Source organism: Falco peregrinus, chromosome 2, assembly GCF_023634155.1.
Source record: "Falco peregrinus isolate bFalPer1 chromosome 2, bFalPer1.pri, whole genome shotgun sequence".
NCBI lineage: Eukaryota > Metazoa > Chordata > Aves > Falconiformes > Falconidae > Falco > Falco peregrinus.
Window position 1 is genome coordinate 25,233,247 of NC_073722.1, and position 27,844 is coordinate 25,261,090.

A 27,844-nucleotide genomic window follows, 5' to 3' on the forward strand; every position below is an offset into this window, starting at 1 on the left:
CTCGAATATCCAATAATGTTTTGGAATAAATTCTCCCCCTGTTCTTGCCTGTATTTGTGAGAAATGATGAATTTAAATGAGCACAGTACCCACAAAGAACTAACGCCACAGCAAAGTCACAGCTTTATTCCACCAGCCCTTAAACCCCAGAAGACCCTCGATGATCTGTGCTATGTTCTGTAGTTATTTTCCAGCATCTTTCAGTCCCAATTCAGCAGGATAATGGAAATGGATTTGAGTATTTAACATCAGATGGTGGCAAAAGTGGCTCGGTTTAGGAATTACATACTTACACAAAGAATCTGAGAACCTGCTTGAAAACACTTTCTCTTTTCCACATGGTCTGTGCTGTTGATTGGTCTCTTAATCTCAGACCAAGGCATTATGAGCATTTCATATGCCAATATTTTTATGCTGCACATTCATACAACCACTACAGTATTCACAAAATGGAACATTTAACATAAATAGTCCATTCTGCATAAAAATACTTAAATCCTTCTTCCTGGTTCAAATGAGAAAGAGGTGCCGCTGTGCAGGCAGAGATCACCGTAGCCCTTGCTGTTAGATGTCTGATAAATGCAGGCTAGCTTATTTCCCTGCTCATGCATTTGAGCTACCTGAAAATTGCCTTGCGGATGGGTTCCAGTTTGTTCCTTACAGCAATTTAGGCAGAACGAAGCCAGAAATCCAGACAAAGTCTGTTCCTACTCTGCCTCTAGCAACACTTCCACAGTGCTTCAATACAGCCTTTCCGCTTCAGAGGAGCGAAAAACTCCCTCCATCACATGGCTGAAACTGCCAACCTCTACTGTTGCGGCACAATCAAATTATCAGGCTGCAACAAGGCTTTTACCATCAGTCAGTCTACTGTCCGTGCTGTTTCTCCTTCCTCCAGAAGCCAGCCCACACTGCTCCTCCTCCACCCAACCCCTTCTCCCACACTCCTCAGAGCTATTTAACCACTTAGCAGAATGAGCTACAGCTGCACATCATCCATGTCAATCAACCCACTGCCTCTGAGGCAAGGCCACAGCTGCATGTTATCAATGCTAATCAACCCTCTGCCTTCATTCCTCTACACTCCGCTGCTTGGGTTTGGCTATGAACTTGACCGTGGCCTGCTTCAGACTCCACTGACACATGACTTTACCTTGCCAGTACAAGCTGTGATGTCCCAGGGCAAGTTTCATACCCCCTGGAGCTTGGCTAACACGTATTTGAATGGGTCCCTGGGGAAGTGCATACTGCTGCTGTTGCTTCAAGGAACACGTACTTGCACCTCTGAGGCAGCTGTTATTTAATGACATGCATCTTAACCGCTAAATTATTTTTATTTCTCCTCTCTGCACTCCCATGCCCGCAATTATCTTCCTGAACAGGACTGTAATAGACTCCATAATAAAATAAACCCCTTGCCCCAACCACAGTAGCTTCAATTAGCACATTGACTTTTCTTTTTTAAATTACCATCCAAGTAACATCATCTCTGGCAGGGTACAGTTTTTCATGTCTGATTTCTTCCACATGATTTCTAGGCCACATTTTGTGCATGTTGATTTCCTTAGTGGTTTTATCTTTTTATCTGCATAAGCCAAAGGCAGCTGAGGCACAACACAGATACCATGCCAAAAAGACAAACTAATACAGGTGGGCAATTAACGGTGCACAAATTGGGGTTTATTTACATCTCTGTAATTTGAACTGTAGCATTCGGCATAACCTGCTAGCTTCGCTGCTGCACACTGTGCTAGGGCCAGATGGTACCAAAACCTCATCCATGGGTAGGCTGCCAACCCAGCCCCGGCACGGCTCTGATGCTCAGCCCCTCCCTGAGTGCTCCACATCCCTCTTCAAATACAAACTCCAGGAAGTGACATGGAATCATTCCTTTCAACAGCAGCAAATGCTGAGGTGCCTTCAGGACCCAATCGAGCAGATGTAATGGTATTTCATGAGAGCTCTTACTTGGCAGTTCATCGAGATGTTTCAGAGAGAAATTCCCTTTTCTGTTTAAGAGCTGAGGAGCTATTAAGTGGGAGGTTTCCATTTATATTTTTCTAGCTGTAGCTTTAAGCTTTAAGCAAGTTAGGAATCTACCAATCTGAAGCCAGTGGGATTTCAGGGCTCTCCTGTACAGTGCTCTTTTGCTTTGTTTTGTTAAGATAAGTGAAAAGCCTAACTGCAATCTTAGTTACATAAATAACTTTTGCCACTTATCTCTACTGAAAAGCTTCCTCCTAATATAATTCAACATTTTGCTAATGGAAGGAAAACCACTTAATTTTCATATTTTTCTGTACAATTAACACATTGCTTATTGCAATATTTTTCTCATATGCTAGACTTTTGATAATGGTTTGCAAATTAGTACATTTTAAAGCCTTGTGCTTTTAATGAGATTTCCTACACACACACACACCCCCGCCCCCATCTTAAGCTTCAAGCCAGATTCAGCATCTGTCTTTTGGGGGATCTAGCGTATCCTCCTGGGTGGGTCGCAACTTGTATTGCAGAGCTGTAGAGGAGTGGGTTCAGTTTTGATAGCGTAATTATCGGAAGAGACTTCAGCACTTGGAACACCCCATGCTGTAAGTGTTCTTCCATCACGGCACATTCAAGCAAGCATACTGACATCCCCTGGGCAAAGGCGGTGCGTGGGGTATTCACAAGAGGCTGTTGGCATCAAACGGTAGTCTCTGTTTTTTTGACAGTTCGACTATGAAGGTGCTGGCATATCATACTCTTCTCTTTTAGGTACCTGAGACACAGAGAGGGAGAAAGTTTTTAAGTAACATAGAATCCTGCAAAAATTCAACCTCAATTCTAACGTGCTAGTTGAATGGCTAAAATACTTTGTAATGAAAGCTGTTCTGATAGAAAACAACAACTGCTATTTATTTTTTCCTTTACATTTCCTGGCCACTTATGATTCAAACTGACCAGACAGCCATTTGATAACAGATCCACAGCTAGTGTAGACTCATTGTGCTTGACCCCAGGACCCATACATACGTTCAGAAATAGCAGGGCATTTCTAACTTGTACCTGTTGCGTATTTTCAGCTGCCATCAGAAGAACTCATGCCATTTGTCAGAAGAACCCATGCCATTTATCAGAAGGGAAATTTTAAAGGGACGATAGGAATTTGGCACTAGTCTAGCCTAAATACTGTGCTACCTAAATCGTACCACAGTACATACTGCATTTGTGCTTTCCAAGGAAACACACAGCATCAAGCAGAAACAGAGAAACCAGTCTAAGCCTCAGAAGTGACCTTGAGGGTCCAAATTTTCTAGCATGATCCCTCCATGTATATGTAGTCATTATTTACTTAAGAATCTTTAACAGCAGCAGCTCACCTGGGTATGTGGGATATAGAAAGGATTATAAACCCCACCACATTTCACTTGAGCAGCCACAGCAGTGTTCTAACTGCACTCCTCTAGGTAAATGCATCCACCTCTTCAGCCAGCCCATAACTGTCAATAGTCTCCTGGACTCAAAGTGACCCCATGCATTTTACATCTGTTTACCTTGCCACTGTCTGTTGAATCTCCTGTTCCTCTTCTTCATTTATCCTGTGCAGAATCGATTCCAAAAAGGGAAGATGAAATTGAATATACTGAGCAACCTATCAAGAAGACAACAAGAAACATATTTACATTATTAACTATGCTCATTGGGAAAAATACTGTGAACTATTGGACCTGGTGATATACATACATCACTGCTAATCTCTTCCACATCCTGGTCCATGAGAAAAAACTTGGCAATCTTCTCTGAGGGCCCCTGCAAGAGTCTGTGCAGTAAGGGAACGTCTCCACTCCGCAGCTGCTTCTTCTCTAGGATTTACAAGACATGTCGTGACACACAGAACATACAACAGTTCCTCTAGACATCTCATGCAATCAGTCTTTTTTCTTAACAACGATCCTGCATTTGACTGCTGGGCAATTAGGAGATACAAGTCTCTAATACATATCTGCAGGAGGATGTGACACCTAACTTCTACTATGCATTTTCACAGAAATGGGTAGATGCCACACAAAGTAGTGTGAAAATATACAAATTTCGGTAGTCAAGTAAGCATTTAAGAGACCCATCAGCTGGGCCATGACTCCCTGAAACAAAATTTACTTCACAGTTTTCAAGCATTGTTCCAACTTTGTATTTTGACATTTAAGGTACAGGCCCATCAGTTGCGTCCCCCATTCTTTCAGGTATTCCTTTCAATGAAGATCAAATTTCCTTTTTCCTGAAGATATAAACTGTGTTGTGGAAGTAAACATTTTCCACTGAAAAATGACTGCTTTCAGCTAGACACCTGTGATCCAGGACTACCATCCAAAAATGTCAGTTACAATATCCCGTAACACTACCAGGGAGAGACCAGCATCCCATGCGTGTAGCATGGCTGTGCAGAACGGAAGTCAGAGCAGGCAAGCATCTGAAACGTGGCCTTCAAATACAGGAACAAAGGCCTCTTGAGCTGAGCCAACTGCCCAGGCAGCACACTGAAAGCACCTGGAACACAATTGCTCAGGTTTTCCTCTCCACCAGAGGACCACACATCCCTAAGGGGGTCTCCAGAGAAGCCAGAATGCCACCCCACACTCACACTGCCCAAACCAGGACAGATGCCCATGCAGAATCCTGTCACTCCAAGTTAAGCGGTCTACACACACGCACACAGAGGAGAATCAGGGATGAAGTGATCACACAGCAGTGTCTGGCTTACCTCCGGATGCATGGATAATATAAAGTGCAAATTCATGTGGGCTGTTTTCTATCTGTTAAACACAAACAAAAAAAGTCTGTTCAGACTGACTGATACACTTCCCCAGCATTTCATTGTCAGCAGATATTCTCTTGTGCTTCTAACTCAGACATTTAGGTCAAAGTCTGAGGCTGGGATCCTGTCTGTGTAAGAGTTAGGAAGCTGGGTTTGAGTAAGATAGAAATCCACACTGCCACATGTATTGTCCCTGTACCCCACTACCTTGCAATTGCTTATGTTACCATATTGCCCAAATCAGAAACATACCATCTTAGACCGCACCTTAGATCTTTCCAGTCTTGTTTCCTTGGAGCATCCTTAACTACTTCACACAACTTACTTTTCAGGTGACCCACAAATTTGCCAAGAGTATCACCTTTAGGATAAAACCCTGTGATCTCTTCCTATCCACTTGCCCACACAACCACATTCAGAAAATAGCAGTCCTTTTGGACACTCATTCTTCAGCTTATTCTCTACAACTTGCTCTGTAATCCCATTCCTTATGTTATTATTCATAGAAGTCAACTTCTCATTTTAGTCTTACGCTACCAAGTGTTGCTAACCATATGAAGTGATTCTGCAATAGCAAAGTCTCTAGACAAGTTAAATGGAAAACTATCAAAAATTGCACACTAAGAAGCTACAGAGAATAAATGCATTGGAGAAACATGCAGCCTGAATGGTAGATAACATTTTTTATTGAGTATAATCATGTTTATAGGAGATGGTACCAGAGAAACTCCAAGAAAAAAAAAAAAAAAGAAAGAAAAGAAGTCAGTACGGCACAGATCTCAAGCACTAGTTTTCACTCTGACTTTCTGCAGCTTTTCATGTGCCTGCATTTAACAGGGTGAACCTCCCGGACACCCGGGCTAAAAGAATTCCACTTTAAGGCAAATGCAATTATTAGGGCCCGTCAGCAGAGGGAAGCACGGGCATGTGCATTACACACCCCTCACCCGTGCTGGGGAACGCTGCAAGCGCCGCAGCACGGTTCCCTGCTGCGCATGAGTTAATAGAGAAGCCCCCACCTAGACACCCAATATAACTTCTCTAGCCTCAAACCGCCGTGAAACATTCGTAAGATAAACCCAAACCATTTCTTAAAAATGGCCCCTGTGGGTGGTTTTTTTTTTTTGGAGGGGGGCTCTATTTATGCACTGTCCCCTCCCGGTTATTTCCTTCCTTTGTCGCACACTCGAGTCAACATCTCTGGAACACGGCTGCGCCTGCTTCTGCAAGCACATGGAGTTACCTTAAACTTTCGAAGCAATTGTTCTATCACTTGTCTTGTGCTCATCTGGCTGTTGATCCTTATTTTGGTTTCTGATCCAAAAGCCGGAGTAAAGACTGATGTCTAGAAACAAAAACAGCGCATGAGGGTGTGAATGTGAGGACTGCTGGATGCAGTGACATCACTGAAAGGATGTCATCCAGCACAGCTCTGGGGCAAAGCAAGCAGTCAGGTATGCTGCCACTCTCACTGGGATCCTGCGGGCAGTGGCCATGCACACATGAAACCCACCTTCCCCAGCAGAGCCCAGGAACTGAGCCCAAAGCCCAGGAACCCCAGCCTGGCCACACAGGGGGGCCAGCAAGCAGGGACCCTCTGGATGTGTTACCTGTCCCGGAGCCTAACCTGGAGTGAGAAAAGACAAGCACATTCATACCTCATAGTTGTAGAAGTGGCCATTAATCGAAAACCTGTGAGTTTCTACTTCTGTCTTCGACATCATGGGGAACTTGGTCCTCTTCCGCACAGCCGCAGCATCGCCGCCGGCCCTGGGCAGGGTAGCACAGTCATGTTCCTGCTCGCTCTTGGACTTCAGAGTGCAGCTTTCGTAAGGTGAATAACCTGGACAAAATGAAACTGCATCAGCATATTGTACAGCTGCTCTACCCTCCTTGCCAGCATCCCCACAGGAAGGAGGCTCTTGGCAGAGGGAATTTTTTTTTTTTTTGTAATTATGTCTTTTGGTGGAGGGATTATTTTTTTTCCAATTATTTTTGAGGAGGGAGTGGGAGAGGAGCAAGGTATAGGTGCCTGATGAAGAGCAATAGTTTGTCTACACTGGCCACAGTTTGCTATTTTGTTCGCTTCTTGGGAATGATTTCTTTGGTGAAAGCACAGCCTGTTAGCTCTGGCTGTTTGAAAAGTTATTTGCACAGCAATGGTTTTTACTAACCAGTCACAAGTCAGTGTTTCACTAGCACATAATGAATGTTAAACAGAGACAGAAAAAGATTTGACACGTTAGGCCTTCCCTACTAGTACAGTCTCAGAACAAAGAATTTTTACTAACTTTTCTCAGGGTTTGGCTTTTCTTCAGTAGATTTCAATGTCTCCCCACTAATATGATGCAGGTCATCAAATTCTCCCCAGCGTGTCATCCCCCTGAAATACCAAACATATATTTATAGTTGATTACTCATTAATTCAGTGATTACAATTTCTCCTGTAACCAGGCTTCATGTAATCCATTCCTATACCAGTTCAAAGCTTTACAGAACACAACTACATGCTTCAGTGTGGTATAGGAAGCCAGTAATTTTAGTTTATGTCATAATAAAATTAGTAAAATGTGTTATGACTAAGGATCCCAAACGTGACACAATCCTATTTAGAGCCTGTTGAACATTGACCACACTGTCCCTTAAATAATTTGGAGTAATTCTTTATCTGTTTTATAGCAATGCCCTGGATTCATAACATGTAGGACACCAGGCAGACATACAGAAAACACACATACAGATTGTTGTTTCAACAGTCACAGGGACGCATCACGTCTGTTATACAGACGGCGACATGACTACACTAGCCCCTTGTGCCATCCAAAGCAGTTCTGTACGACAGCAGGGAAGTCAATCTGCCCTGGCGTAAAATCCAACTTTCTTTATGCCAACATTTCCATAATTCATTGCATAAACTCTGTAGCAGAAAGTCTTTGGCCAGTTACTGCTCTGACTGAGAATAAACCAATTTGTAGGCAAATATTAAAAATTCATTTCCCATATATATTCAAAACAATATTCAACTAACTCCAAGCAACATGCCAAACAACAATCTCAGTTGTGTTCTGTGCATTTAAAAAGTTCATTTAAGATCAAACAGACAAGCTGCTCTGCATACCTTAAAGCATGTCAGGGCAGCTTCACATTTCTGTGATCGTGAATTAATATTTACTTTAAGTTTCAGATCTCCACCAGTCAATTTTTTTTAAGAAATAAAGGGCAAAGCACAACTTAAACTGCCAGAGCGGACCCTGTCCTCCAGGCCACGTGCACCCCGTATCAGTAGACCTGGTCAAGGTAAGCAAAGAGAACGAGATGTGCCTCAGGCTCGAGTTTTTGCTAGTTGCTCCCGCCAGGTTACAGCCCTTCCCTTCAACAGCAAGAGGCAGGGAGGAAGACAGTCCCTGACTTTACTGGAACTCCACAGCTTGCAATGATGGGAGAATTAAATCCTCAATTTAAACATGTACCTTGTGCAATCCAAGACAATGGATAAATAAAAAACCAAGCTCAAAAACAGAATTTGTCAGTGAGTCATTCAGGGCAAACATTGGCTCAGTCTCCATATTACACATGACTCAGCTTCAGCTCATCAGGTACAATTCAAAATTCACCAACCAACAGTTGGGAAATAGTGTTCAAAACAGAAAGAAGAAATGCTCTAAGGACCGACACCAGTTTTTGAAGATATGGCCAATCTAGCAGGGGCCAGATCAGCGCAATGCACGCAGATTTGAAATGTCACAGGCAGCAGCCTGGAGGAACAGGTGATCTGGGCATGTTTCTGAGGGGCTTTAACACAAGACTGTGCATGGACAAAGCCAGTATTCATTCCCAGGCTTGACCTTCACCCTGAGAAGCAACGGTTTCACATCACAAGCACCTGGGAAGGTAACCTGTGATAGACAGTCACTTCACACTAACTCACCAGCTTTTTGCCTCATGCTGTAGAACGTGCGTCACCACGAGGTCTTTCAGGGGCTGATGACATTATTAGGTGTACACATATACATGTGAGCTTATCTGGCTTTTTTTAAAAAAAGACATACATATAGACATACATTTCCCAGTGCTTGCATGGGAATAGTCAGTGTAGACAAAAGCAGCCTCCTCCACCTTCTCAACTCTTCTTAAGCCCAAAGGCAGACAAGGAAGCTACAAAGACACATCCTTCTGCCTTGCAGAAGCTGTTGAAAGACCACACCAATTACAGAGTACTGCTGTGCAAGCAGCCGCCACAGCCGTCAGGGAACCTGGGGTATACAAGCACCCATATATGTCGAAGCCGCCTACATGAGCTGTCTTGAAATACTAGTCTGCCTCCTTATAGAAGCTGATACATTACCTTTTACTAGGGAACAAACCAGCGTTCTCTGTTGACTTCAGGGTGACAAAAGAGGGTATCTGCTTCTCATCCTGAATTTTTAATCTGATAGGATGTCGGACTCCCCAAAATATTGACACGATTCCCTCAATAAATGGTTTGCTTTCATCTTGCTGAAAAAAAAAAAAAAGAAAAGGGAATATGGACCACTTATTCACACAACAATAACAGAGTAATAATAAGAAAGTATTAACAGTCCATCTCCCCTCAGATTAACAGGAACACGATGAAATTGCTGAGGCTGACAATCCTGGAAGAGGTGACCTAGAGAGGCTGTGTAATCTCAATACTTCAGGTATTTCCAAAACTGCTAGCTAAAGCTGCAGCTGATCTGATCTTGCATCAGCATTAGTCTGACTCTGGCTGGGAGGTTTTCCAACCAATACGTCCATAACTCCATACAATTGGAAGCCAAATCCTATCTGTTCTACTTGGATGAATCCTCTTCTGAAACCTGGGTGCTAAGAAGGTGGTTAAGGGGAGGAAAGACTGCCGGTGAAGGAGAAAGAAGCGGTCGACGGAACTGTCCTTGTTGACTCAGGGCACTGCATCAGTCCAAAACCTGTTATCGGTCCCCATTCTTGCCGACTTAGAGCTGTCACTGCAAAACAAGCTGGCTGGAAGCTAGCTGGAAGCAGGGGCTGCCTGTTTTCAGATCCTTTTGGCCCAGAACTGCTCTGAAGTCCTTTTGGGTCTTGATATCAGCAAAACAAGAGAAACGCAGCTTGAGAAGGAAGCTCAGACCTCTAAACCAGGGACCCTATGGTATGAGACATACAATTCAAGCTTTCATTGTCCTTCAGCTCCACAGGCCCTTCTGGTCTCCACAGAGGACTTGTTCCCAGGGTGTTACTTGCGAGCATTTTCTCTGTATGGCAGGCTCATATTCGAGGAGAGTCGCCCCTTACCCCAAGTGACAAAAGTCCTGCCACTGCACACTGTGGGCTCAAGCTGAAGGAACCGGGGGGAGTTGCACCCCACAGAAGTATTTGCAGTACTACCTGCCCCCAGCAGCTAATGATATAAGGCTGGAGAGATCAAGCCGAAGAATGATTTCCTGCGATACACTAAGGAATAGGATAGCAAGGAGATCACACTGTTAAACATCTGAAACTCCCACTAGTCTGAACAAACCTATTGCTGCTCTCTTCTCCTCACTGCATTTGCCTCTGGCACTTGCTGTGGCATTTTTTTATACTGATATATTCCAACTAATATACTAAAACAGAACAGGCATCCTACACTGCTCAGCCTAGCTGCATTAAACACCAGGGCTCATTAGTGCTTTCCCTACCATTACATCGTGCTCCCTCTATTATTTTTACTTAGATCCTTACCTGATTATGTGACAGCTGCAGATTTTCTTGATCAGAATAGTAAGAGTTATAAGTCTTCAGAAGAGAATAGAGCTGTTCCCTAGAATAAAAGATCACAATAAAAAGAATAACTTTTTAACTTCTCTATCACTGTAAAATTGAGATGCTAATTGGCAAGGAAACACCCTGTATCAGTTTACCCACTGCATCTGTACACAGGTTTGTTAATGATTAATACGTCAATTTCCAGGAGTAAAATTTTGTCAGGATACTGGGTTGTTTCTTTAAAGACCTGATACACAGAGGAAATTAATTAGTCATGGTCTGACATGAGTTTAATAGCACTGCCTCAGAATAAGCTGTACTTTGGACTTCTGTTACAGTCATGAGGGGGAAGCAAACAGGAAAAGCACACCCATGTTACAGATTATTTTAGTTCGGTAACAATTAGTTTTGCCCCCCATGACCATTTCCACTGGAGTTTTATACTTTTTCAGACACTTTTCTCATTCCAAAATACAGTATGCCTAAAGAAAACATTTCCCTTTCCTCCTGCTTGAAACATAACAGATTTGCAGTAAGTCTTTTCTCAGAGGAGAAAGGATGGAGATGAGGAGAACCTCTGCCAACAAGCAAGGATTATAAACCTGCCCCATCATCTCTGATTTCAAACAAAATTCATGATGCAATTAAAAAAAGCAGCAAAACATTCTATTTTGAAAACACTGCATTGAGGCACGGAGGCAATGTGAGGCACGCTGGTGCTAATGATGTTTAACAATACTAAAAGAACCACCACCAGAGAGACCTATGCCTGTCTCCATCCTTCATGAACTCACAATGCTGCAGGACAAGAGGGTTTCAGAAGATGCTTCAAATCTGATGGCATTTCAAAATAACCAAGTTAGGGCTACCACATATCCCAGTTTAGAAGCCACAACTGCCGCCACCCCCACCCAAGCTAACAGCAGCCATGCTGTGGACGGCCCCCATCAGTGGCATGCCCATATAGCCCTTGTAAACAGATAAGAAGCAATAAATGCCACACTGCACAAACACAGGCTGGGCATGATTGCTTCAACACTGGTGCTGTGGAAAAAAGCACCTTCTGGTTACTGCTCAGCAGCTGCTGATGCCAAGTCAGCAGTGCCACACTGTCAGGTGAGACGTAAGCACCATACAAGTAGACATACATGGGAATACCCTCTTCAGAGAAAAGCTGCTTGAATTACAGCTCGAGAACGAATTTGGGCAAAGGACATCGCCTTCTTAGCACTGCTTTTAAAGAAAGATACACCCCAAGCTGAAAGAGTCCAAAGGAGAGCAGGGGAAATGTCAGTGGCATGAACCATGAAGACAAAAAGCAAGTTGCAGCTCAGGCTAAAGGGGGGGACCAAAAGAAGACAGAAGTGATCTGTATTTCAGGACCATCAAGAACAAAACGCTTTTTCCTACACCAATTGAACAGCAAAGACTATTTGGACTGTCATTCCAAAAAGCAGTTTCCACTAGCAGAGATAATTAAGCATGGGAAATTGCATGGAAGTGTATGAATTCTTCCTCGCGGACAAACTTTAAGCACCAACTGAGATGACTAACTACAAGACTGTTTGATGCACTGTTTTGCAGTGGTGAGTGAAGACACCACGTTTGTTTCTAATAGTGTCTATTATTTCCATGTTTTTGTCTAGTATGAGATATTACAACAGCGGAACCACAGGCAAAACAGACAGCATTTGCAAACTCTTCTCAGAAGTTCCAGAGAGACCTACTGCAACTATTCAAGACCCACATACCATCAGAAGTACTCTTACAACTCCTACACCAATTGTAAGTTAAAAAAACCCACAAAAGAACCAAAAAATCAAGATCATAAACACACGCCAAAAACAAAAGCAAGAATTGACTTCCAGCACTGTCACTGAAAAACAAATCACACATGGTAATGATGCTCAGTAGAAATTACATTTTTACATTCCAACATTCAAAAGCTCACCAAGAACATCCAGGAAATAATGTCAGAGATGCAGGAATATACGGACCAAGACTATGTGCAACGTATCACACACTACCTTCCATGCAAAAGACAGTTACAAAGGAACTTCACAGCCCAGCCCTGGGGCATTGGAAACACTGGCATGAATAGTTTCAGCAGAATTTTTCACAGTTGTTTTCCTGTAACTGTCACAACACATCCCAGAACATGAGGACATAATTGATGGTGACAGTGGCACCCTTATCAGAGATGCCAAATCTAAGAGTGACCTCTCCCCTAAGAACGGGATCAGCTTCTCCATCACTGCAGAGCAGTTCAGTAGGATATTTTCAGGGGTGAAATGAATATTATTTCATAGCATCACTCTCTGACCAGATTGTGACTCAGTTCACTGCAACTGGGTGTTTAAATGTCTGCACAGTTGACTGTGTGAACTTGAAGAAGTCAGTGCTGCTCTAGAGATCTCACCTGAGCATATTAAGGAACTCCAAGAAATCAGTGCAAAAGAGTAGAGGGACAGATTATGCAAAGAAACACACATCATTTTGGCTGGAAACTGCTGTAAGTTTTAAGTGTACCAACTGGATGACAAGAGTCTTCTCCTGGGACTGTCACAGCATTACCCCCGCAGTACACACACTCTGCTGTGGCTTACAACACAAGCGCTCCTCTTCCACCTTCAGCCTCCTCTGCCTACAGCCTCTTCAAGAGGTCAAAGCAGATGCCTCATGCAGGACTCTTTTTCAGTTGCCACAACTTAGAATTTATACATACCCAAAGCACCAGGAGAACACGCTGCCTGAATAACACTCAGCAGAACTGTATTGCGACACGAGTCCCTACATGAGATACTGACCTGTAGCACCAGGACCTCCCCTGGGGGCACGGTGGGCAGACATCTGACACTGCAGAGTGCCCAAGGAGTGGGACCAATGGCCGCTGCTGACCAAGAGCCTGACATCGAGACTGGTCAGCAGGAACGTGGCTTTCCCACAGCCTTACTGGCACACTGGAGCAGGAAGCTGGGAGGCCAGTCAATGTGTGCATGCCACCTTCGGGGCAGAGGGGCAGGCAGTGTGCGCGAGGGAAAAGCTTTCCCTGGCATACCCTATCCCTCCCTTGCTCCACTTCATAAAGGGGACTTGGTGGTGTCCTGTTGCTTGGTGAGCCTTTTCCCAGGGTGGAAAGGGAAAAGATAAACACGGCTTTTACTCAACAGGTAACATAAGGACAAGGGCTGCACCACTAAACTCAACCAGGTTAACTGCATTCCCTTCTCGCACTCCGGATGTAAATTATTTACTTGGTAACTTACTGCAATACCCCTAAAAATATTTTCAAGTGCCTTTATCGAAGTGCTGGGCTTCCAAACAGCATTTACAACATTTACTTCAACTCACTTTGGCCTTAAATCCTAGTGCTACAGGTGGTAAAAGCCTCTCTTTCTGTTGCGTTGGAATAGCTCAGTACAGGTTCTTTGTGTCTCGTGAGCTATGAGGGATTGTATTCAGGTCATCCGTCCAACAGGGGAAGTTTCAATAGACTTAAGATATGAATCAGATACAAGGAAAATTTTGGTTGTGCTCCTAAAGGTAAGCAAGATTAACCACGCCTTGGCCTCACACGCAGGCAAAATCCAGATGCAATGTCAGATTAACATGCAAATAGGAGATATGTAGTTTTGTTTGACAGATGTTGCGATAGACCACTGATCTGCTTGCAAGGTGCTTAAAATTAAGTCTTTTTACACTTTGCAGCCTAATATCTTCAGCAATCATTTATTGACCACTTATTTTGCAAGCTTTTTCCAGATGAAAGAGTCAGGGAGATCAATTCCCTGAAGACAGATTAGCACTACAAAAGGACCTGGGTTGCATTCTGAGGGCCCATCTGTGGCTCTTGGTCTGTGCTGGCTATGAAGGTAAATAAAATCATAAGGCTACAAGCACTAAGTAATGTGGTAAGGGTTATCTCAGAGGCGGATTCTGTTTCTCAGAGCAAGCTCTGAAGATTTTCACTTAGTTTCTTGCCTCATCTAGAAAAACTTTCCATCACTTCTGCAGAAGCTTGCGCAAATAAATCTTTCAGGTTTCAGTCTTGCATTAGTGCAACCAACAGTGACAAACCATACAAGCAATGAGAAAAGCCCTGAGGGAGAGATTAAGCAGCAGCTCACACTGATTTATTTGCCCTTGTGTGGTGGAGACATCAGAAAAGATCTACCTTTAATTCTTTTAGGCCCAGAACAAAATCTTACTGTAACACACCTTCCCTATGAAGGCCCAGAAACCTCCCGAACCAAGAGGCAGACTGTCATCCCGTCAGAGTTACCCTGCCAGGAAAGCAGCAGCTCTGTTGCATTGCAAGGCTGTTTCTCACAGCACAGAGCTTTGTGACAACAGCCACATGCAGCCATTAATGGAAGCCAAAGCCCAGTAACTGGTAGAAGGACTTAGAGACAAACCCTGAAACAGCTAACGTTTACTGCAGATCCACCACTTTCATCTGGAATGAAGGCAGGATACAAGGGAGGTGCGAGGTGAAGCGCCCTGGGGGTAAACCACAACAGAGCCCAGGCTGTGTTTGCTTGTAACGCTAACCCAGGAGAACTCACCTGTGTCCCTCTTCTCCCCCAAGCCCTACGCATTTATCCATGGATATTTATGGTAGTTATGCTTGAAGACAAAATAGTTCAGCAGCCAAATAATCCCACACATTTTGGTCAGCCCTTTGATCCAGCACTTGTGCAAGTCCCAAACAGCAGGCTTGCCACATCAGCAAGAATCGCATGATAAAACTGGAAGAGGAGTAACGTAACAGCAGATTCAAGGTATAGATGAGGGACGATAGTCTGGAAATTGCATTGGAAGCAAGCTTGAGTACACACAGAATACATTAGTGATTCTGGAAACACTTATTTGGGTTTTTGCAAGGCAAAGAAACTTGAACAGTACTTAAAACCATGACCGTACTGCAGAAGGATCTCAACCAGGATCCACTTCTCACCACCTGAACAGGCAAACATATAGGGGAATAAAACCCCAGAGACATTGGTTCATCTGGTACATTTCCTAATGCTTTTGTATGCCAAGTACATGAAAGTTCACTCAGATTAATTACCTCTGACACAAAAGCATTATGTCCCAAATTAGTTGCAATATAAGAGGAACAACTCTTTAGGTGAACGGGAGGGGTGCATTTATTGCCTGCATGCTTCGAGCAAAGCTCTGACATCCTTCCTTAAAAAGGGAGAAATTGCCAGCACTGCTCACAGCACATATCAGAGCATCAGGATTGAGATGAAAATACCTATTGCAGCATGATAAAATTTATCACAGGCCCCATCCCTGGGTGTGTTTACAGTTAACTTCTTCCCACAGGAACATCAAGGCAGATGGAAATGAAGTGAGAAAAGAGCTCCCTCTTCCAGCTCCTGCGCTCTGGTCAACCAGGGAAAAATTAAACCTCTAAAAGGGGGATGGAGCTACATGCCAGGTGGCTCGGGTTTTACGGCAGTGTTAGGAAAGATTCCTACCAGCCCAAGTTAGCTGTGGGAAAGCATCCCACAAAATACAGTTGGAGAGCAATTCCAAGGTTTTTACAAGTACGTTAAAGAACCACTTTCACCCACCCCGGAACAGAGCTGGCAGCCCAATAGGTTCTGCAAAGAAACCCTGCTGTCTGGGGCTACAGACCCAACCCCATGCCTCAAGGAGTGCTCACATTAAACACTGGAACTTGTATGCAATTCCAATAGGTCAAAGATAGGGAGGTGGTCTTCCCTAATTTGGAATTTTATTTCAGTATCCCTTAAAAGTAGTGTTCTACCTAATGAACAAAATCCACAAACCAAAAGGTTTAATGCTCTATTCTTTGAAATCCATATAAAGGGCAACATTGTTCTGTAGATACTACACAGAAAGCAAGTTGTAGAAGTTGCTGCTCTACAAGCTCAGCTCTCCACAGGATTGCCTGTTAATGAGTCAATATGGAGTAACTTGAAAGAACGCAAAGTCATTAAACATTGGGGTTTTTTGATCCTTTACCTGGTTATGAACTTCTCCTCATTGATGCAAACAGAAGGTAGATGCTGTGCTTTCATAGTCACTTTCTTGATTTATTCAGAAGAGATTAATCTAAACAAAAGGTTAAAAAAATAATTACATCCACTAATGCCACTAAAAGACTATGTGGTAAATACAACAACAAAGTCTTGGTTTGCCAAGTGAAACAGGCTTGGACACTCAAGCTAAGGGCTAAATATCCCATATATTGACTACTTTGTACTTAGCCTCAATACTCACATATTCCCCACTCCTAGTAAAAGACCCATAAGACATTCCCACCAAGTATATCACAGTACCTTAAATCCCAAGTACCACATATACCAGGACCTTCTCAAGTAGTTCTAGGGCTACTCTACAACTCTGTGATGCTTCACTTGTTAGTAGGCTGAAACTGCAACTCATTTACTGGTTAGGATTAATTTCTTAATTATGTATACAGCATTGCCCAGGGTCACAAAAAAAAAAAAAAAGTGACTCAGCACACCACCCATAACCAGATTTGTAAAACTAGGCAAGAGAAGAAGTGTTGATCATTGGCAGTGTCCTGCAGCACACAAAGAAAGCAACTGAGATATTAAAGAGAGAACAAGGCTATAATTAAAGTGATGTAGCAATATAATTTACAGATCTCCATGTAGTGATTGCAGCATGTTGTGTAGGCAACAAGCCAGACTCATGAGACTCCAACAATGCATTCTTCAACAAGCTTAATTATGGAGTCTTGCCTGCTTTCATTCCCCCTCAGGTACTAGAATAAAAGGCAGACTGAGGAAAGTAACTGAAGAGACTGAGATTCAAGATTGACAACTGATACTGGACTGAAAAAACTGAGTCTCAGCCCAAGAAGTGGCGTCACGCAGATGGGGTGGGGAGGAGGGGTGGGAATGAATCCCACAGAAAGCAGTAAAATCTCCAGCGACTGCACTGGAGGTTGGTCATTCCACTTTAATTGCTCTCTTTATTTGGGCATGACGACAGAGGAATTTGCCTAATAGCATTTGAGGTCCATTCTCCCTCATGCCAGGAGATTGACTCGAGTCTGACTTCCAGCTGCATGGGACAGAGCCTGGACAAGGACATCCAAAAAGTACTCTGTTGTCTACAGTACTAACGACAAGTAGCCTTCAGAAAATCAATTTATAAAAGAAATTCAAGCTTGAAAAGATCATAGCTAGCTAAAGAGTAGGTACCTGGCTTCTGTGCGAATGATCCTACACTGCTGAGCTTCTGGTTTAGAAGAAGTTACATGAAATTTCTATACTCACAGATGAAGGACTTTAAAAAAATGTGTGTACAAACAAACAAGAAGTTTCACATAAAAATACAGTATCTTCACTCTACAAAACATATCGGAAGTTATTTCAAAACCTCTAAAACCAGAGTGAACCACCAAAGTGGGTGGAACAGGAAGGATCTCACATACCTGCTGTCCTTTGGGTGACACCCATCGAGGCAAAAGCACACCTGAAAGCCAAATAAGCCCAGGGACTTCTGTACAGACATGAGTTTGCATATAAGAAGTTGGTGTACGCCAGTACAATAGTGTTGTTTCTTGGCCTCTGAAATGAGTGCAGTAACCATTGGCCACACCCTGAAATCTGATTTTTATGTGATTTACTAATACCTTTAACTGCATCAACTGCCTATGCCAGTGTAATTTCAAAATAATTTTAAAAGATGCAGAGGAGTTTATGTATGTTGGCACTTGAATAACTGCATATACGCTTAAGCTTCCTCTCATCTGTCAGGAAACAACACGTTAAGAAGAGTGGGCAGCCAAGTCACCGCTGTTAACTGTCGAGCAGCGACTCTGGCAAGCACTAGCACTGCTTCATTGCTTGTGGTCGCGTTCTTCTCAATAGAATGTGACCTTAAAATGATTCATATTAAAGAAAAAGCTGATCTCTACAGATTGAGAGAAGCAATCTTTACATGTACACATGAAAAAAAAAGGAAATTATCACTGAACTACCTGTTTTGTTACATCATGAATGTAACTAAATTATTTGCCATAAAAACCTTGAGCATAACTTGAATCAGCTGGATGCCATTAAAATGAATGAAACAATGAAACAAGCAATGAAACAAGCTGGAAGAGTAGCTGGTGACAGGAACAGATCTTCACCAGCACCTTCCTCTTTTCTCTCCCTCACTGCCCAACCAGCCTGAACAGACTGACCTTTTCTTCTACGGCTGGTGCAGAAGCATAAAAAATGCTCGTTACATGTTCCTGGGCTACGTGACCTATTCTGCTTATCAGACTTGTACAAAACATTCCCACATCACAGCTCACGCTAGAGATAAAACCCTTCCCCATGTAATGTACCCTTCCTGTAGTTGCATTTTGGCTACAGACATCTTGCGACCTTTATTTTCAGTCAACCTTGAAACCCACAGGTCAAGCACCCACAGTGACTTCCGCAGTGCAATTATGTGACACTACAAATGACAGTATCTTTACACTGGTGCTCCATAAACCCACAGATCTGTCACATTTTCTATCACTTCTTGATATTTTATTGTTTTCCATGTCTCTCCCCTGTAGTTCTTTCGAGGAAGCAAACACGAGAAGCAAGATGCGTTTTTTTCCATTGTTGCCTTTGATTTGAACTAACAAAAACATGCTAGTTTTCCAGCTCTTCCAACAATATATGGTTGTGGCCATCTATTCAAAGCTGTTTCCTGACTTGCTTGGTGTCATACAGGCATCTTCATCATGACATTAAACTGGACCACAACCACAGAATTCCTTCAGATAGGTAAGACCTTGAAAGTGGGACCTTGGCTGGACTAACCCCCTGGCCTGAAACTTAACTAAGCATAAACTTAATGCTCAGAGGAAGACTGACTGAAGCCTAAAATACTTCTGAAAGGAAAGAAAAGAAACAGGAAGGAATGACATAAGTCAATGAGAAGTGGGGCAGATGCAAGATGAGGAACTCTAGAGGAAGACTGCAACTGCTGGAGAAGTCTAGGAAAAAAGAAAGGGAAAAGAGACCACTGCACAAACCCAAAGCTGCGAGAGGATCAACAGTTGCATCAAGGGCACAAGACAAATCTCACAAAGGTAGTGAACTTCACTTCTCTATAAGATTTATAACTCATCAGAAATACATTTTTTTTCCCAAGAAAAAGTCAAAGTGTTAATGGAGAGGTAGATGAGAGGACTAGCTTAATTTTATTAAATACCGTGATCTTTAAGTTATTTGCTTAAGGGGACAGCATAGGGACAGGACAGTGGAGGAATGACAAGGCAATGGTAAGAACAAACAGCCATGCAGATTTTTATACAAGGATGAAAGGAGGCCATTGCAGAGGACAGCTGGAAGGAGAAGGACACCTGACAGCCAGAGCTAAGCCAAGCAGGAACAGCAAAATAGCATTTTGATTTGCATGTAACAGCCTGGATGTGCTTTTCGGAGCATCCATATATTAAGATGGGGACTTGCAGAGCAAGCGGTGTGCTATACAGAGCTCCTGCCAACTTTAAAAACTAAAAAATCCACCACCACCACCACCCCCCCCCAAAGATTTCAAGGCGTTCCGAAGCAGTCTTTCCCAAAGCTGTTCCCAAACCACGGGAAGTCAGGATGGGGTGAACCTTCTCAGTTTCTTGTACAGAAACTACAAAACTCAGCTGTCTATTTACTTAGCTATCAACAACATATATACCTAATCTTCTGTACAGCACAAAGAGCTTTGCACTGCAGGCACAACAGCACGTAGACACAAGCCGTTTTCTAAACTCATAAGTGTCTGGTATTTAGAAAAATTTTGGACCACTACCTGATTTTGTAAAAATTAGTTTATGATTTATTCACATACACAAGAAATTCAGTATCAGCAGAATTATTTTACTAGTCTTTACCTAGTCACGCGCTCTAGTTATGGTCCTTCACGTTGGGGTCAATTGTTTTTGGGAGCTGGTTTGTTTTTTTCAAGGTAGATGCCCTCACCACCAAAGCAAAGGTCTAATCAAAAGAAAGTACTGAGTCCAAACACTTGCATTTTCCTCACTGAAAACAAGGGGCTTCTTTTCTTTGTCTTGCAGACAACTTTACACTCTATTTTAACAACTGCTACAGTACAGAGCAGTAACAGCATTACTCGAATACAAAACACCACGTAACTCCTCTGCTCAGGCAGGTTCAGAATGGGCTTTGACCCCAAAACGGAAGGGAGGTTGGTATTTATCTGCACACATGGCACCGTAGCTGCCTGGGTCACAAAGGGGGAGAGACACCAGCTCCCTCGCTGCACAGCAGGATGACAGAGCAGTGCTTGCACCACATCGGTCTTACACACCAAGTAACCTGTTATTATGAAGAGGAGTTACTTTCTATTTCAGGTCTCTTAGGAAAGATAGCTTTTACCTGCCAAAAAGAACAGACAAGGTCACCGACGTAACCTTTCAAATCACAGCGGTGACTGAATGAATGGCAGCGAAGGCTCATGCCCACGTACATGCCGAGCAGCAGCACTATTATCTGCCCATTTTAATCACTACTCTGACTCACACAAGCCACCTCGAGATTTAGGAACTTCTTTGATGAGAATTTCTGACCGAACATTTATCCTTCCCTCCAGCACCCTAATTACCCGAAAGGAATTTAATTTGAGTTCTGGGTGACTGTGAAGGACCTTGCTTTCTACTGACACTGCGGGTTACGCGGCAAGCAGAACAGCTCCAGCTTTACATTCCACTTACCTGTGCCTACGATGAGAGAAGGAGAAGCAGAGGAGGAGCTTCACATACCTTTCACTGAGCCCCGGCAGAGGCATGACAGCATCGCGCTGGCTGACAGCTACCTCTGCCTCTTCATGGATCCACAGAGGTGCTAATTACTATTTTGCTTAACAAACTGGGAGTGCTGGAAACCCAGGACACTCCCCACACCTTGGTGCATGTCGGGAATATTTACCTACCCACTTTCCTTCCTGCAAGCTGCTGACAGGAGCACTCCCTTAGTCGGGGTTACACCTACAGAGAGGCTCCAGTTAACGCTTTAATCACTAACTTTATAATGAGAGGCAACCTGCTGACTCTCAGTAATCATTTGCTGACAGGGCGCACCCTGAAACATCCTGTGCCGAAAGCACTGTTACGCTTTAACCTCTTGTCTGTTTTCTAATCCGAAGGATAAAGTAATTTTCCCTTCTCCAGACATGCACCAATCTTTAGCATTTGGTGGAGTAATTGATGCATAGTCAGATCATGCTTAAGTACAGATGTATGATTTGTAACATTATGACAGAAATTGTGACAACACAGCTCGATCACTTAATCACATAGAGCTGTGCATTCAATTTTTTGCTTAACTGTATAATAGTCTTACGATTATTTCTCATTAGGCAAGAGCTGTGCCTGCAAGAGAGAGTGCATCGCCACTTAGCTTCATTGCTCAGCGGCTGATCTTCGAAGCAGATGTTTAAACTGTAAAATACAGCCAAACTGACACACACCTTCCCAGTTCCTGCTTGCCCATCCATTTATAGCAACCCATTTACTCACAAGATCAAGCCTAAAACTGGAAGTTATTGCACAGAGAGAAGAGCATAAAAAATACCAAATTTGCCTTTGTGCCCATTTACGGGGCCTGTGATTTATATAGAGTTACTTCTGCTTTATATAAATTTATGTGGCAGAAAGGCTGAACAGATCCATAAATACTTGATTCCTGATCACATCGTTATCCTCTGGTGTACTCCTCCGGAGCTGGACTCACTGCTCTACACACAAGGCAAAACACTTGATATTTGGGGTTACAGTTTGTGCTGCAGTTTCTAGCTCTGCACCTGAAAAATATGTAACTAAGGATTTTGTTGGTGTCTGTATAACATTGAGGCATCTCTCCAAGCAAGGAAGGAGATTTTTGCTCAATTCACTACAGCATACAAGCTTCCATGCTGAGGTGGGCTTGGAGCTTCTCCATCTCATCTGTAACTGTTTAACACAAAACCATGCAACTTCCCAACTTGTTTCAAACCAGAGGTTTGGTTGTTCCTGTCCCAGCTACAGACACTTGAGCGCTCTGCCTGATGCTCTTGGATCAGAGAGCAAGCACAGCCTGGCACCTTCAAGCCTCTAAACTAAGATAACATCAAATCCATCCATTTCTGGCAAGTATGCGACCCTGCTGGACACTTACACAGTAAAGCTGTGAGGTACCAAAAGGCATCCGAGTATTTTTAGAACTGAAGACCACGTAATTAGCTCACAACAGGGCAGCATGACATTAACCCTTCAGTGACACTGAAGGTTCATCCTGACTCCCAACTTTTGAGGTTTTATTTGTTCTTTTAAAATTATCTTAAGCTTTTGGGAGAGCTTTTTAAAATTTACTAGCAAGTTTTGAAAACCCAGTGCTTCAGTTACTTATGCAAAGATGTCTCGGTGAGAAATCAATACAATAAAGCAGCAAAAAGCCCTATTGTAATGATGGCCCAGAGTTTGCATTTCCAATTAAGCCAGGTGTGTTGATTTTACACTGGCTTGGAGAATGTGGCTCAGGTTTGTTTCTCCATTTCACTCTCACACTTGAACTACTCCTACCAAGGGCCAAGTTCTGCCCTCATTTGAGTCACACACAATTAACTGGCAAGTACTTTGTGGGGACTGGTCAGTGCAGACTAGGAACAGCATCACATGGTGGGGGAGGGGAAGGGGTCTTTAGGGCCACACCACAGGAATCTGTTTACTGTAAACTCCAAGAAACAGAAAGCTAGTATTCCTTTCATAGGAAAATAAATAACTGATGCACAGAGCGCATTACCTCTTCATCCTTCATAATAAACATAGATTTTATGCCCTGGAAGTCTAAGAACAAGTCAGAACTCTGTTACACTATTTCACCTCTTAAATGAAAGGGTAACCATGATTTCTCTAGAACAGAGAGAGAAGGCTGTGCTACATTTCTTGTGCCTTGCATAATTAAAAGTTAAATATTTTCAAGTTAATAAATAATTGGAAGTTGGAGCTCAGCTGTTTAATAACTTGGCCTCAAATCAGTTAACTTACAGACTGCTAAAGCTAGAAGAACATCTCAAGTGGAAAAAACTAAGAGACTCCTGTTTTTGTAGCACACAATCATAACAAGCAGGCTGGCCATGGCAAGGTCATAAACACACGCTGGGCTTTAGTGGGACTGTTTTGATAAACACAACAGGACCTACATGAGCTCACAACAGATTTCTCTGCTTTATAGTGAGAGGGAAAATCCCTAATGCTGCTGGCAAACAGCTGTTTCTGGCCAACTTCAGATCACTAATTCCAAACACAGAAAATTCTTCTTGGAGTTTCTAAGCCAGCTACTGGAATTCAAAAGTAGAACCTCAACTGACAAAATCTGAACTTAACATCAAACAAGGGAGCAATTCTTTCCTTTAAATTACAAACACTAGCAGCAGGATTGCATTGGTAACAGCAACAAACCAAGAAATTTTAAACAACTAGATTTACCCCGCAAAGGGCCTCCCGTTCTTCAGCAAGATTATTTTCTGTCATCACACCAAAGTGCCAACAGCAATACCTGTGTGCCAGGACATGTTTTGCAGACACAGCTGATAAGCATGGAAAACAGAAACTAGGAAACAGATGATTAGCTCAGCTAATTAAATATGCAATGCTCACATCCACTACAACTCCTTGTAATGTGTCATGGGCCATAATCCCTCACACACACCATTTTGTGAATTTTGGGGGCCACAGGTTTTTAAGGAATAGAAAAGAAGCAGAGCTGATGGTTGTAGCAGCACATGTGCTAAAGGCTACAGGTTTTGACACTATTTAAAGAGCAGGAACTCCCCCTTCACCTGCATGGAAAGCAGCTTGCAGATATCACTGTCTTTGTGCTCTTGAGCCTCTGCTAGGGGGGCAGGTGTTACCTAAGCATCTGAAACACCATTAGTCATGCACCACAGCTATATACACCCATTGAGTCACTTGCTTGATACTAGAGAGCTTTATAAAGCCATACAAGATTTTTCATTGCCTGGAGCTACAAAATATTGTAAAGGACAGAACCAGAGAGAACTGCCCTGTCCAAAGGGCTACAGCCACACAGCCTCTCACTTCCATTACAGCTCAACCAGGAGTAGGATCACAACCTCACCACACCCAGCCAACTTACACAGCACTTAGAAGCCTGAGCTGCTCCACACTCAAGGTTTCCAGAGCCAGATTTCCTTTCCTCAAATTCAAAGTTTTCTATAAAACATCACTTCCTCAGACTTCTTTCTATCACTCTATATCTGTATTCTTCTATTCTAAAGATATAAAAACCCCAGACTGCTTTCCCCAGCCTCAAAAGAGAGCCACAATCAAGACCCCCACACTCTCTCTCACATGCACACACCACCACCCCTCCCCATACAGGATCCTTTTATGCTCAGGTCACTCCTCTGTAACTGTCAATCAAGGGTCATGTGACTGTAGCACCTGGCTCATCTTTCCAATATGCTAATGATTTTTCTTTAATTACTTCTTTCTTAAGGCAGTTCTGTCATAGTGTGGACTGTTTCTTATTTTCTATTCTTTTAAAAAAATACTAGTCTAGTACTCTCCATAATCGAATCATCATACTAGAGCTAAATGAGAGTTTTGGGGAAGCGTTGGATCTGAATTCTGATTTGCAGCTATTACCATCATTCCTGTGAAAGCATACCCACCTGCTGCAGTTGGAACTGCCCTGGAAAACAACCAGTTAATTTTACTGTTACTTCTACACTTGCCATTAGATTGTAAATGGGAAGACTCAGTTTGCACAGTGTTTTATAACTATTTGAGAGGGGACAATCATTGTGCCTGAATTTTTCCCATTCTCCTCATCCTAGGATGTCCCAAATCCTAAAGCAAACTTCAGCAATAACCCGAATTCCATGATATTTTGCATCGCAGATGTACATATGCAAGTCAGTATTTTCTCCACGAACTCGGTGAAGAAATGGGAAATGTCTTGGCTCCACTGAAGACCAGTGCTAGAGTTGTGTTATAAATACACGAACCTTATACAAAAAAGTCTACCAGTAAGCAGTCCAAGTTTAATTTCTAATGAACACAATGCAAATCAGACATTGGTTTCTTGATTTTGCTGCAGTACATGGCAGTGCATAATGAAATGATTAAGTATCCCCGGTGTACGGTCTGCAGCACGCTCCTAAGCCCTGTTGAACGTGCCTGCAGGTTACTGAGCTCAAGGGGATCTGGGAGGCTGATCACTGTCGTGCTGTCAGCGTTCGCTCCCCTACCACTCAGACTTCCAAAGACACAGGGTTTTTCCCCTCAGAATTTCATCTTCTGAAAATTTACACAGTTCCAGATCCAGAGATGGTCTGGGCACATGCAAGTCTCCAGCAAAATTTCAGGGAAGAGCCTGGCAACAACTGGTTTTGTGTGTAAACTGCAAGATATATTTGAAAAAAAAGTCTGAGGTAAACTGCACTTCAGGAGTGTCACTATTACATAGTGTCCTACCAAAATGCCTTTAAAGGAGCCTTCCAAGCCAAACCATTCAATGGTTCTATAAATATACTACTACACTAAGATACACATTCCTACTTCATAGCAGTTGATGCTGAGTCATACTTATGAAGCAAAAACCTCCTAAGGTCAAATTAGCTTAATGTTAGGCTGGATATAGGCTAAAGAGCACTCATGTGAACACCTTGCCATTGTGTATGTAAACACTTCAGTGGTTAAAAAAAATGGTTCAGGTTTCTAGATACCATTCTCTTCACACTTGCCAACAGAAAGTACTCTTTTTTTTCACCCAGTACTCTGCTTTGGGGCACTAAATGGAAGTTGCTTTAAGAAAGAATGATAAGCCATGCTAGCCAGTGTGGCTAGACTTTCCAGACTTCAAGAAAATGGTAAGGACGAGAAAGGATGTGGAAACTGTATTTAGCCAATGTTTTACTGAGTTTGAGATTATAAAGCAAATTAGTAAAGACTGTGTGATACAGAACTATGTGACATCTCTACCAAATTTTACATGACTAGTTTACTGAACCAATGATGGCATAAAATCATGACACTCCATCAATACTGAAGGAAAATAACCTTTCAGCGCACGCAACTTCACTAGGGGACCTAGGAGACTGAACCATGAGTCACCTAGCAAGAGCTCAGCTCCAGTGATGTGTTCTTCTATCAGGTGCCCAGATAAAGAGTATGAAGAGCATGCTCACACTTACACCACCTCATTTATTCTAGCCTCCATTCTAGAAGAAAATCAGATTTCCTTAAAGAGCCATTACACACTAGAGCTTCTCCTGTACAGATGAGGACATACAGTTTGTCATGGCAGCAAAGCAGACTGAAATGTTTCAGTTACCTGTGCATCCCTAATTCTTTGCACAATGAAAGTTTTCAGGTTGCAAAGGAATAGCGTGAGAAACAGTACTCTTCCGCCTTTGCTCTGTGACTATGAAGTGAGGAATCAGAAGGTGGTGGGCATGGGGGGAATGCCTGGCAGCTGCAGCCCGCCTCTGTGTTTGAGCAGCCCACGCTCCTTTGCTCACAGTTGCTGCGCAGTCCAGACGTTCGTTACATTGCGTGCCAGTGGCCCTGCTTGGCATGCAGTTCTTCATTGTATGCTGCTAAGCGCAAACAACTTGAGTGATACATCAAACTGCTGGGAAGCTAGTATAAAACCAGCAACATCTGAGATTTAAAAGCATTTCCATAACGAATATTGACTGCATAAGCAAATAACATCCTTGAAGTGCATCATAAAAATTGTTCAGGGAGAGAGCTGACTTTTTAGGTTTTGTACTTCTAAACAGACAGTGGAGCAGATGATCTATAAGCATCTGTGGCATTTATTTTTTAATTTGCTCTTGAAAATCTCACATCAGCACAACAGAGAACAGCACTGCAAGGGAGCAAGTGCAAAGCAAACCAGATTGGGCTGACTCAGAGGCTCTGCCTTGGGCTTGGTGGTTTGAAGAGACCTCCGTAGCTCATCATCTGACACTGAGACACTGCTCCATGCTGCTCAGTCTTACTGAAAATCACCCCATAGACACAGCAACTGCTTGCTCTGGAATACTCCTTTCTTTCTATACTGCTGCTTTTCTATTACACCACCAAATAACCCCTGTGGGCATCCAGGTGCCTAGAATATTTTACCAAGAGTAAATACGTTTATATACTTACTGTGTCATAACTCTTCTTCTCCTGAGCGTCCAACTGTATGGATGACATTTTACTTCTCATTCAGATATCCAAGGCCCAAACTCTTACGAGCAGGGTCCTAGAGTGCGGTGAGCACTGTGCGCGATAGGTGG

The 27,844-nt window shown here is 43.0% G+C and overlaps 1 protein-coding gene across 4 annotated transcripts; it reads right to left on the minus strand.

Moving 5' to 3' along the window:
• Positions 1-100: 100 nt before the first annotated feature.
• RASSF6 (Ras association domain family member 6) lies at positions 101-27,844 on the minus strand. 4 transcript variants are annotated; one of them, XM_027795058.2, is made up of 11 exons: positions 27,714-27,844; positions 16,538-16,627; positions 10,517-10,595; positions 9,141-9,292; positions 7,087-7,178; positions 6,454-6,638; positions 6,039-6,140; positions 4,742-4,793; positions 3,727-3,845; positions 3,537-3,634; positions 101-2,761 (listed from the first exon to the last, which is right to left on the minus strand). In XM_027795058.2, exons 2-11 carry the CDS (start codon positions 16,591-16,593, stop codon positions 2,686-2,688), a joined length of 1,011 nt encoding a protein of 336 aa, XP_027650859.1. In that variant the 5' UTR covers positions 16,594-16,627; positions 27,714-27,844; the 3' UTR covers positions 101-2,685. The 4 variants fall into 4 exon arrangements, with proteins under 4 accessions (XP_027650859.1, XP_027650858.1, XP_027650857.1 ...); XM_027795057.2 differs by lacking the exon at positions 27,714-27,844 and adding an exon at positions 21,315-21,493; XM_027795056.2 differs by lacking the exon at positions 27,714-27,844 and adding an exon at positions 21,267-21,493.